The sequence below is a fragment of the Martes martes genome (genome assembly GCF_963455335.1).
Source record: "Martes martes genome assembly, chromosome: 5".
Classification (NCBI taxonomy): Eukaryota; Metazoa; Chordata; class Mammalia; order Carnivora; family Mustelidae; genus Martes; species Martes martes.
In genome coordinates, this window is record NC_137892.1 from 72,511,884 (window position 1) to 72,524,898 (window position 13,015).

The window sequence follows — 13,015 nt, forward strand, 5'->3', positions numbered from 1 at the left end:
ATAGAAATTCTTGGGCACCATTTTAGACTAATCAAATCAGAAACCCTGGGGATGAGCTTCAGCAGTCAGCATTTTAACAAGCTCTCCAGATAATTTTAATACTTCCTAAAGTTTGTGAACAACTAGTATAGACAAAAAGGGTTATCTGTTTTATTTCTAGTACAATAATTATATTGCTTTGTTTATATAACACTATTTTTTAATGTAGCATGTTAATATTTTCAGATACAATGCTGGATTTTTTTTCAATTAAAAAGAAAAAACTAACGGTTTCCAGTTGAACATGGTAGACTATACAAGCATTTTTATTCTCAAAAACAACACTAAGCTGACAAAAGAATTTTTTAAAAAGTACAGATTCACAATCCCTCTTCCTTGATTTCAAAATTCCCAGAGTTATAAAAAATTAAAGTTTTGAGGGCAGAAGTCTGGGTATCTGAAATAATAGCAGCAGTGTAACCATGAATCTCCCAAGTCATCCATAAAACAAAAACAAAAGCAACTAAAACTAAAGCTTGTGTTAATATAATTAGAAAGCATCATATATCCAAACTTCATATTACCTGTAAGTAGACATATATCAAATTTTTGCAAGCTATTTCTCATGCTCTTGCCATGAACCTTTGCAAAGAATAAGGCAAGTTCAGGGGAATTTGAGCTGAAGAGAAAGAGAAGAGATAGGTCTAATACTGATCTAAACCACTTCCAGAAAGACAAAGTCTATTCTAAGCATGAAAATACCAAGAAAGCGCATTACTGGAAGATGAGAGCACGGTCTACAGGGAAGGGACTTAACAGTTGTTTGACAGGAAAGAAAACACTTCAGGGTTTTGAAAAAGAGCTAAAAGGATAGACACCTTTTAGAAACTGTGGAGTGAAGAGGAAAAATTTACGACACTACAATTCACACGAAAAGGGAAAATTTGGGGTGCTTGAATGGCTCAGTAGGTTAAGCATCTGCCTTCAACTCAGGTCATGATCCCAGGGTCCTGGTATCAAGCCCGTCAGGCTTCTTGCTCAGTGGTGAGTCTACTTCTCCCTCTACCTCTGCCCACTGCTCCCCTTGCTTATGCTGTCTCTCTCTGCCAAATAAATAAAATCTTAAAAAAAGAATAAAAAAAAGAAAATTTGAGGAACATACAACCCCATTTTCCTCTATCAGCCTCCCCAAAAGACACAGTAAAGAAACCACACTTTGTGCACAATGCTTTAAGAGGGTGTTTTTGAATTACAAATATCAAAGCACCCAAACTACATTTCACAGAATGCAAAGCCTCCAACAGTTTTCATCTGTACAAAAATAATGTAAAAAGAAAATAGGAGAGAACTGAGACAATTCGCTGATAAAAACTGCCACCCAAAACTAACAGTGAACTATTGTATCTAAGAGAAAACTGTAAAATACTCAAACTGAATTAAGTACCCTCAAGAGAACATTTGAAAGATAAAAGAACACCTAGAATGAGAAATTTTAAAACTAAGGCTAAATTCGTTGTTGTTTTAGCATGGGGCTAAAATTTTTTAAGAGAAGAATGTAAACAGTTGATTGAATCCGGGAAAGAAGAAAAGGACACAAATCATAGTAGAAACGTGAAACGACAAATGAAATAATGGAATACACCTACTATTAAAATACAATCCATGAAAACTTTCTAGAAATAATAGATCTAAATCTACATAGTCAAAGGGTGCACTTGTTATCAGAGAAATGACATCAAATGACCAATTCTAAAACATACAGAAAAAAAAAAAATCCCCAGGGCCTCCAGGAAAAATTATCAAATTTCTTACAAGGCAAGAGAGTAAGACTGGCATCAGTCCTCTCAAAAACAGCATATATAGCTAAGTAACAAAGGAATAGCATTTTCAGAAGACATAAAGAAGGAAAATGTAAACAAAGGATTTTTATATCCAGCCAAACTGTGTTTCAAGTATTAAAAACACTTTTGAACATTTTAAGGCTCAGAGGATATTACACCCACAAGCATGTCCTGAGCAATCTACTTGAGAAATCTCCATCCAAACAATGTGCAAATAAAAATGGGAAGATATGAGAAGGGGGTAAAGGGAAAGTGGTCTAAGCAATAAGTAAGAGTTAAAGGACATTATTAAAGACTAAAAGCCCTACAGTAAGCAGCTAAGTAAGAAATAGTGAAGGGGGGAAATATCATAAAAGGCATAAATATAAAGGCAAAACATCAAACAAAAATACAAATCAACAAAAAATTATTTGAAAAATAAGGTATTGAAACACATTGCATGGGGAAAAAAGGCATACCAGATATAACAGAATAGGCTTACTATTTAAAAACAAAACAATGTGACCTCTTTGAAACCACCATATAAACTTAAGAGATACATGTGAAGGGACTTAATTGAGCTAATAAAAAAATTCAATATGGCTCACAAATCAAGACCCAACTATGTGTCCTATAAAAGAAACATAAATTTAAAAAAAAATGATTGAGGAAGGCTAAAAATAAAAAGATGGACAAAGGCACACCAGGCAAATGGAAACAGTAACAAAACCAGGTAGTGACACAGACACCCAACTAAGATTCAAGTGAAAAAGCATTAAACATGGCAAAGGAGGAAACTTTTAGTGCTATAAGCAACAATTCAAAAGGAAGAATGACTAAGCATAAATATCTATGAACCAAACAGCAAAGCTTTTATAAAGCACAAAGTATAAGATACAAATAGTAGCACAATAATAATATGAGATTAGCATGTCACTTTCAGTACAAGACAGATCAAATTGACAACAACAACAACAAAAAAAAGGGAGGTAAAGATACAGGACACCTAACACCACCATCAGTAAGATAAATCTTATGGATCTACATACCTAGCGCTACAGTGGATAAAAGAAAATAGACCTTCTTCTCAAGAACACATGGAATATTCATTAAAAATTAAATTAGGTCACAAACACTAGCAAGTTCTTTAAGTAGGACTAAAATAAAAACAAAATTTTCACAATGCAATTAAACAAACTATAGATCATTAACCAGAAAAAAACAAAAGACAAAAAACCCTTTCTATCTCAAAAACCTATTAAATAACTTGGGTAGAAAGGTAAACACAAATAAAATCATAGAATTCTTTAAAAAGTAATCATAATGAAAAATAATGAAAATGCTACATATTAAAATCTGTAGAATATATCTAAAGCATCAATCAGAAGAAAATTCACTTTTATCAACAGAAATAACAGAACAAAAATTTAAAAATTAAATCCTCAGCTGAAAAAGCTAAAAGAGAACAAAGTAAAAAATCAGAAGCATAAGAAAGGAACTTGTAAAAAGCAAAACTCAAAGAGGTAGAGAATAAAAAACATTAAATACTACTAAGGAAAATAGATTTTTTGAAAAAATTTAAAACATACAAATCAAAAGCTAGTTTAATGAAGCGATTAAAAAAAGGAAGCAGAATTATGCAAAGTAAGAAATGACTGGGGAAAATAACACCAATTGAGAATAATTTTTTTTAAAAAGGATTTTATTTATTTATTTGAGAGAAAGAGAAAGTGAGAGATATCACAGAGGGAGACGGTAAGGCTGACTCCTGGCTAAGCAGAGAGCTCAATGCAGGGCTTGATACCAGGACCCTGGGATCATGACCTGAGCCAAAAGCAGATGCTTAACTGACTGAGCCACCCAGGAACCCTTGTGAAGAAATTTTTAAGAGACTACTTTGCAGACCTGTATGCAAATACTACCTAAATTGGATCATTTCCTAGAATAAAACAGTTTAGCAAACTGCTACATGCCTTTAGACATAAAAAGTTTAAATGAGTCTCCACAGGAAAAAAAATGCAAATGTTATTAAGAAACTTCCCCCATTAGACACACAAGCTCACATGATTTCACAGAATTCTGTAAACCCTACAAAAACCAGATAGTCTAAATGCTCTAAATACACTGTTTTGAGGCACTGGAAATGAAGGAAAATTATCTAAATCTTTAATTTATTTGAGAGTGAGAGATCACTGAGGAAAAGGGAGAGACAGAAGCAGACTTGCCGCTGAGTGGAAAGCCCAATGAGGGGCTTGTTTCCAGGACCCTGAGATCATGACCTGAGCCAAAGGCAGATGCTTAACCAACTGAACCACCCCGGCATTCCCTCCCCCCCCCCTTTTTTTTTTTTAAGATTTTATTTATTTATTTGACAGACAGAGATCACAAATAGGCAGAGGCAGGCAGAGAGAGAGAGGAGGAAGCAGGCTCCCTGCTAAGCAGAGCCTGATGCGGGGCTTGATCCCAGCACTCTGGGATCGTGACCTGAGCCAAAGGCAGAGGCTTTAACCCACTGAGCCACCCAGGTGCCCCTCCTCCTTTTAAAAAAAATTATTAACATATGGTGTATAATTTGCCCCAGGGGTACATGTCTGCAAATCATCAGGCTTACACATTTCATAGCACTCACCATAGTACATACCCTCCCCAATGTCCATAACCCAACCACACTCTCCCTACCCCCCACCCCTCAACAACCCTCAGTTTGTTTTGTGAGATTAAGAGGCTCTTATGGTTTGTCTCCCGATCCCATCCCATCTTGTTTCATTTTTTCCTTCCCTATGCCTTAAACCCCCACCTTGCCTCTCAAATTCCACTATCAGGGAGATCATATGATAATTGTCTTTCTCTGATTGACTTATTTTGTTCAGCATAATACCCTCTAGTTCCACCTACGTCGTTGCAAATGGCAAGATTTCCTTTCTTTTGATGGCTGCATAGTATTCCATTGTGCGTGTGTGTGTGTGTGTGTGTGTGTGTGTGTGTGTGTGTGTGTATCTCACATCATCTTTATCCATTCATCTGTTGATGGACATCTAGGTTCTTTCCATAGTTTGGCTATTGTGGACATTGGTGCTATAAACATTCTTTTTTTTTTTTTTTTTTAAAGAAACCGTAATACTGACATCTAAAACTGAATACACAACATAAAAAAGAAAAATATAGACCAGTATATCATGCTGTGATTCCTCACCTATATCCTCTTATGTTATTCTGATGTCAAAAATGGCTTATGTGTATATCATGAATCTGAATGTTTTACCTGAGAAACTAAGATAATTCTTGGTGGGCATTGCACAATGGACATTAGCTACTATTATTATTAATACCACTGCCTTTATGCAAATTAAAACTGAATAAAGCCAACATAAATATAAATACATATTTTATAGTAAGTATGGTATTATATTATTTATTCTTTTAAATACTGACTTAAATCATATGCACTTGCTGATTTATTCACTTTTATGAAAATAAATTAATCAGTTACTGAATGTCAACTGTATGCCAGGAAAAAAAGTATATATTCTCAAAGCTCCCAAAGTCAGATCTTTTCATAATCAATGCAGAGGTTGGCAAACTTTTTCTTTAAAAGGTCAGATAGTTGGGACACCTGGGTGGCTCAGTTGCTTAAGTGTCTGCCTTTGGCTCAAGTCATGATCCCAGGGTCCTGGGATCAAGCCCCACATCAGGGTCCTTGTTCAATGGGGAGTCTGCTTCCCCCTCAGTCCCTCCCTCTGCTTGTTCTCTCTTTCTTTCGAATAAATAAATAAAATCTTAAAAAAAATAAAAAAATTAAAGGTCAGACAGCAAATACTTTAAACTTTACAGGTCATCCAATATCTCTGCAACTCCCCAGTTGTAGTCCCAGTAGTAGCCTGATATCTGCCCTAGATAATACCTAAATGAATGACCGTGGCTGCTGCCAATAAAACTTTATTTATGGACACTGACATTTGAATTTCATATAATTTTCACATCCAAAGTAAGACTGTTTCTTTGAATCATTTGAAAATGTTGAAACCATCCTTAGCTCCAAGGCCTTACAAAAACAGGCAAAGAGACCAAATTTGGCCTGCAGGCTATAGTATGACAACCCATGGTTTAATAAAAGGCAGAAACTCCATCCATAGTATGACAGGCATACAAACACATATGAAAAACTTTGCATCCAGTTTCTGGTAGTTGGGTCCTATATGAAATTTAGAATACTGGCTCTATGAGGTCCTTTTCAATTCTAACACTTGCTGATCATTTAAAAACTCATTTTAGTTGGACTTCCCTTCTGGCAATGCTGCAGTAACATAAAGTTACCATATGAAGGTAGCCTTGATGACTTCTGCCTGACCTATAGTAAATTTTTACTTTCTTCATATTTAGTTTCAAATTGTTTGAGTTAGCATATTCTATCTCTTAATTTCTAAATGCCGGCAAGAATATTCTAACTAGTGTACTTCCTACACGGTATCCCATACCATGCTTTCATATCAGTCTTCCAACACAGTGTCAATACCTTTGCTCGAAAGTTCCTACTGACTGCCCTGCCTTAAAAAAAAAAAAAAAAAAAGGCTAAAAGCTTTAGCTGTCACCTGGCTTTCGAGATGCTCCACTCAATGGCAACTGCACATCTCTGTACCTTACCTACTTCTATCAAGTGAATTCTGTTCACGGCTACAAGAACACATTATGGATGCCTATGTCTCTGCTGATTATCATGTTTCGCTTTTCCTCTGAGTCCTACCATTCTTTGAAGATCCTGTTGTGTACCTTCTCCTCCAATATGTCCTCGAGACTGATGCAATCATCTGTGATCTTTCCTCCTCTTCCAAATTCTATTACGTTAATCACAAATTAATAAAAACTTAAAGCTTTAACTGGTATACTGTCTCACCCAAGTGATCACAACCTTTGAGGATAAGGAAAAATGATTCTGTGCTTGTTACCATATTATCTTACACAATTTGTTCAATTAATGCCTGTTGTTAATGACAATTAAAAAGTCCAGTATCAAACTGCATCTTAATGAAGTTTCAAAAATGTAAGGATACAAATTAAAAAGTTAAAAAAATATATATACATACTAAGCAAGAATGCCACTTACTTTTACTAATATATCTTTTACAACTTGATTGCTATCATTATGAACGCTGATGTAACTGGAAAAGGTCTCTCCCAAAAATATATTCCTGTGAAATAAAACAAACTTTTAGGCAGAAATCTACTCATATTTTAACACACATAATCTATATAAGCACCACTGAGAACTTAAAATGGAGCAGAATTTATTAAAGGATAATGATTAAGTGAAATACTGCTTCAGTATTCCTTTGTGTACCCTATGCTGCTCATTCATTACCCAGTACAGTTAAAAATACTGATGTAGTCTATAAAACATGACATACATCTTGGCCCTCAACTACTGTACAGAGCCTGTTTCCCTAGACATAAGCCACTGAAATTAGATCCATATTAAAAGTCTTAACGTGGGAGCCTGCTTCTCACTCTGTCCGCTTGTGCTCGCTCTCGCTCTCTTGCTCTCTCTCTGACAAATAAATAAATAAATAAATATTTAAAAAAAAAAAAAGTCTTAACGATTATTTACTGACGAGGCTAGAAAAGGCAATTTTTGAAATAACTTATGCCCTGAATCTAGTAGAGACCCCCAATTGATCTGAGTATTTTTTTACCAATTTGTTTTATTTTTTAAGTTATCCTAACACAAATAATGACTACTTTATATTTTTTGTAAGGTAAGTTTTATAAATATAAATTACACAAAATATTGTTTATAAATATATATTACACAAAAACCTACAAATATATTTCACATAAATTTTTAAATATGAACATATTTCCAAGCTTTCAAGACATCAGTCAGTAACCACATTCTGTAAACCTTTTTTAAACCTAATAATTCCATATGGTCTTAAATTATCTCAGTTGAAAACAGAGAAAAACCAAGGGCTTCTACCTCATTAATAACCCAGAAGAAGAGAAGAAGGGCTAAGAGTAAGAGAAGGAATAAAAATTGACAGTTCCTAATGAGCTGACAAGTCTGATAACTTATGTTAGGAGAGGACTATGAAACTGAACAAGAAAGCAGCTTTCTGAAAGAAAGACATTTAGATTAAGCCAGTTAAAAGAAAAGGAATATATGGCTATTAAAAAATGCAGTAAGATCTAAGGAAGAAAGTTAAAATTTAATTGTCCCTAGAAACCACTATTCATACTTTGGAATGTATCTTTTTTTTTTTTTGCCGGGGGGGTGGTGGTGGTGGTGGTGGTTTGGAGGAGATGGCAGAGGAAGGAGGAGAGAGAGAATCCCAAGCAAGCTCCACACCCAGAGTGAGCCCAATGCAGGGCTTGATCTCACCACCCTGAGATCATGACCTGAGCGGAAAGCAACTTAATTGACAGAGCCACCCAGGAGCCCCTTTTCTTTTTTTGTATCTTTTTTTTTTTTTATTAAAAAACTCCCCCAGAATCACTAAGTATAATTCTGGTAAAACTTTTTTTTTTTTTTTTTAGGTTTTTTAACCTTTTTTTTTTAAAACCACTTAAATGTATGAGTATTTTTCCATTCATTAGTTATTTTATGCAAACATAATTTGTAATGGCTTTAAGTATGGCTTATGTCAACATATTCTTACCCGAAATTCTGTGGTAAAGTCAACATTTCACCCAACATTAAAATTTCTGCACCATTTACAGTTGAAGGATCATCTCTCATGAGTTGGTTAAAAAGATCTCCTATAGAAAGAGAAAAACATAAATTCTAAAATCTATCTTGTAAATAAGTTTTACTGCCATAAAGAAACAGCTGGGAGAAATACTTTAAAAAAAAGATACTTAACAAAAATCTAATTTATTATCTTCACTACAACAAATTTATGGCAAAAAATTTGAGTTTCATAGAGAATGAATGCTTCAGAAACAAAGGAAAATGAAGGCCATGAGATACAAAATATAAAGAGCTCCAATAATTTTAAATATAGGGAATGGCTAATACACAAGTTGATGGACCATGTGAGGATAAATAAAATTTTGATATTATGACTATGAATGTATCCTTACTAAAATTAAGTTTCTTATTGCCATGGGATATCCATAGTATCTTGACTTAAGAGATTATGAGTAAGACCTACTATGTAGATGGCCACCACTTACATCATACAAAAAGAGACAACAAAAAATGCAGCAAAGAGTTAGTATAAGGCTGGCAAGACTATGCTTATTCCAAGGTAACACAGGCAACCCAGGTTTCAACTTTTCCCTAGGTACAAGCAGAACAAAGCATACCAGGTAAGTCTTTTTCTTCACATGTTACTGGAATATTGGTGAATAAAGTAGGCTTAGTTAACCGCATCACTGTGAATTAAGAAAAAAAAAAAAAAGAAAGAAAATGTTAATATTGCTTTGGACTAGCATTCCTAGGTTGAGTGTATGATACTCATCCATTCTATACTAAAATCAAATATAACCTAAAGCTTCCTAAATATAATATTAAGTACTTCCCCAAATCATACACCAATGATTTACTAAAATTATTAATTTACAACAGAAAATCTTATATATGACTTATTTGAAGCTTAATGCATTAAAAAAATTAAATGTAAATGTAGAATACCACATTATAGAAAAACTGGAAATAAAGGAATTTTAAAGCTTAAGGTATATGAGAATAAGGCTAAGAAAAATCCTGAGTGACGTTCTTTGAACAGTATCAAGAAGATATCTTCCTGAAAGGGAAAAATGTTTTGATTCACCACCATGAATATGAGACAGTAATTTTACAAAAAAAGAATCTTTACGAGCTTTATCTCTCGGTTCTAATCACTGGCCACTGGAAGTTCAGTAAGTGGACCTTTAAGTAATATTCATTCTGTAAAGAAATGACAAAAGTATCATTCAATGTATAGCTATTTATTATTTATTTTTTAAAAGATTTTATTTATTTATTTGACAGACAGAGATCACAAGTAGGCAGCGAGGCAGGCAGAAAGAGAGAGGGGGAAGCAGGCTCCCCGCTGAGCAGAGAGCCCGATGCAGGGCTCCATCCCAGGACCCTGGGATCATGACCCGAGCCACCCAGGCGCCCCCAATGTATAGCTTTTTAAATTCCAACCAAAACTAAGATTTGTTCTTGGGACATGACAGAATGTGTCTGAAGTTTAGAAAATCAAGTAAAAATAAGCTAAGGAAATTAATGGGAAAAAATGAGGCAGACATGAATTTACTATATATTAAAAGATTTGTCTATAGTCAACTAATTGGTTTATTAATGCAACACCACACAGATATATTAGATAGTAAAATAAAGTTTATTAGGATGCAGAAAAAAAAGCAACATGATAAAGCACAACTGGTTGGCTATCTGGGAAAAATAAGAAATTTAACTTACAAATTAAATTCAAATATCAAATAAATTGCCTATGTATCAAACAGTTAAGAGGCAAAAAATAAGCCACAGAAAACTAAAAAGTGAAAATTTATAAAATCTAGTAGAGTGAGGATAGGACATTTTAACTAAAAAAATCTTTTTCAATTACTTCTAAAGACTGACCTTTGATCACATTAAAATAAAGACAAAAATATAACAGTAAAAAATCATAGAAACTTATAAAATATTTCAGAAAATTAATCATTTCTTTATATTCTATTAAAAAGGTTCATTCAAATCTAACCCAAAAAACTTTAAAGACTATCGACTTAAATGGTCAATCCACTGTTTAAGTGGTATTCATTAGCATATGTAAACATGTACCACCCAACTACTAACTAGCTATATCATTCACAACAAATTCAGTGCCTTTCTCATTGGGTCTCAGGCTAAATGTCATCTTTTCCAAAAAAGAAGTAACAGCTCACCTTGTCTCTCTCATAGCCCTTTGTATTTATCATGAACTGATAAATGTACTTATTTACAGCATTTTGACCCAAACTTCATAAGGTTGAGGCTCTTACCTATTATATTCAGTTTTCTGGCTTTGTTGCTTGACAGCTTCTGGCACATAGTATATTCTATAAATCTTTCCTGAATGAAAGAATTAGCACCTCACCTAAATCCTCAAGTACCTGGTATTATTTTGAAGATGTTACATTTCATGAACTGAGGCCAGAAAACAATGTTATATATTAAAATAGATGGCTGTTGAGGGTTGCCTAGTTGGCTCTTGGTCTCAGAGTCATAAGTTCAAGCCCTATGCTGGGTACAGATCTTACTTAAATAAATAAAGTAAAAACAGATAATATAAATAGATGGCTACCGAAACAGGCAACATATGTTAACCTTAAAATTTCTGAAGTCACTTTGCATAACTGATATTTATTGAGCATTTACTAGTGCCAGACAGCATGCTAAATACTTCACAAGTATCAACACATTTAAGTCTCATGACTACAAATTTGGTGTCATTATCTACATTTTACACATAAGGGTGATACTTGGAGAAGGTAATTTGCATATAAGACTACATAGCAGACAGGTGGCAGAATTAGATCTGAACTCAGATAAATTCACTTTGTTCAAAACTAATTCTCTGTATTATTTATTGTAAGCCCAGGGGCATAAACCTATTACGTTATGCCTTATCGGAAACATTATATGGGCATTCAAAATAGCACTCTGTGTCAAGCAGAGTATTAACCAGCTATAGATCACTGATGGGCACCAGAAGTGGTTGAGAAGGTTTTCTTTCTACTTCACTCTTATTTCTAACTAGGAAAGCAGATTAAAATTCAGTACAATCTGAAGGGAATAAAAAAGGGCTCTAAAAATGATAAAGAAGAGACTTCTTTTTTCACAATCTAAATATCTAAGACTCTAAGCTAACTTTTTTCCTTTTTTTGAGAGAGAAAGAGAGAGAGAGAGAGATAGCAAGAGACACAGAGATAGAGAGAGAAACAGAGAGAAAGAGAGGATGAGCTGAGAGGTAGAAGCAGGTTCTCCACTGAGCAGGGAGCCTGACTCGGGGCTTGAGCCCAGGATCCCAGGAACATGAACTGAGCTGAAGACAGACGCTTAATCGAATGAGCCACCCAGGCTCCCCTCTAAGCTCACTTTTTATACCAAGTGGTATTCTCTATGCCCCATTTTTTTTTTCATTTCAGAAGAAACGTGATCTTAATAAAAATACGCTCTCAAGGGAATCCTAAAACACTATTTTTTAAAAAGCGGCCTTGAAAATACCATGTGATTTCACTCATATGTGGAATTTAAGAAACAAAACAAACCAGCAAAAGGAAAAATTGAGAGAAAGCAAGAAACTAACCCTTAACTATAGAGAACAAACTAATGGTTATCAGAGTGGAGGTGGATGGGGGGGTAGGAGTAATGGGTTCGTTTGACTTAGAGATTATGCACTTGTATTGAGCAACAGGTGTTATATGGAAGGGCTTAAGCACTGTTTTTGTACACCCAAAACTAATATTAAATGTATGATAACTAAACGGAAATTAAATAAAAACTTAAAAAAAAACCCATAAGGTATTTTTGAGTTCACCCAAATGTGTAGTCACCTTATTTGCTTATTATATGCTCAAACTTCCATTGTGTACAAGTCTTATAAAGCTTAGTTTTACTCATTTTATGATTTCCTAGGAGATGAGATAATAGAGAGTGGGTAAGAAATAACCCTCCATTAAAAATAAAAACTTCCCAAACTGGTATTAAAAATACCTGTTTCCTTCATATTTTCAAAGAGGGTAAAAAATCTGTGTGGGGGGGAAACGGTAAGAAATACTATCATTCTGTGGACTCAAAGAAAACTACTATAAAACACAAACTGGGCAAGTCCAGTTAGTAACATAAAAGTATCTCATATTGAAACTCAATGTTTCCTGTCTTACAGCAAATGAATGGACCTCAAATACTACACATAATGTTTGTTAGCTGAAAAAGACCAAATACCAACAATAGCAAGGTTTAAGAAACCTGGGAGAGGAACTATAATAAAGCACTGGTTTTTTTTTTTTTTTTTTAAAGATTTATTTACTTTATAGAAAGGAAGAGAGTAAGTACACTTGGTGGGGGGTTGGGCAGAAGGGGAGGGTGAGAAGGGACTTCCCAGTGAGCATGGAGTCTGAAGCAGGGCTTGATCTCACAATGACCTGAGCTGGAATCAAGAGTTGGAGGTTTACTGAATGAGCCACCCAGATGCTCTAATAAAGCACTGGTTATTAAATGATAATCTTATATTTAGGCTTGAATGTTAAAA

The 13,015-nt window shown here is 34.3% G+C and overlaps 1 protein-coding gene across 4 annotated transcripts in view; it reads right to left on the minus strand.

Moving 5' to 3' along the window:
* TRAPPC13 (trafficking protein particle complex subunit 13) overlaps positions 1-13,015 on the minus strand; it is a 42,078-nt gene that overhangs the window by 20,885 nt on the left and 8,178 nt on the right. For all 4 annotated transcript variants that reach the window (XM_080804237.1, XM_080804239.1, XM_080804238.1 and 1 more), the window contains exons 2-4: positions 9,099-9,167; positions 8,450-8,549; positions 6,901-6,985 (exon numbers count right to left, since the gene is read on the minus strand). In XM_080804237.1, coding sequence (XP_080660363.1) covers positions 6,901-6,985; positions 8,450-8,549; positions 9,099-9,167 — 254 coding nt within the window. The remainder of the gene's footprint in view (positions 1-6,900; positions 6,986-8,449; positions 8,550-9,098; positions 9,168-13,015) is intronic.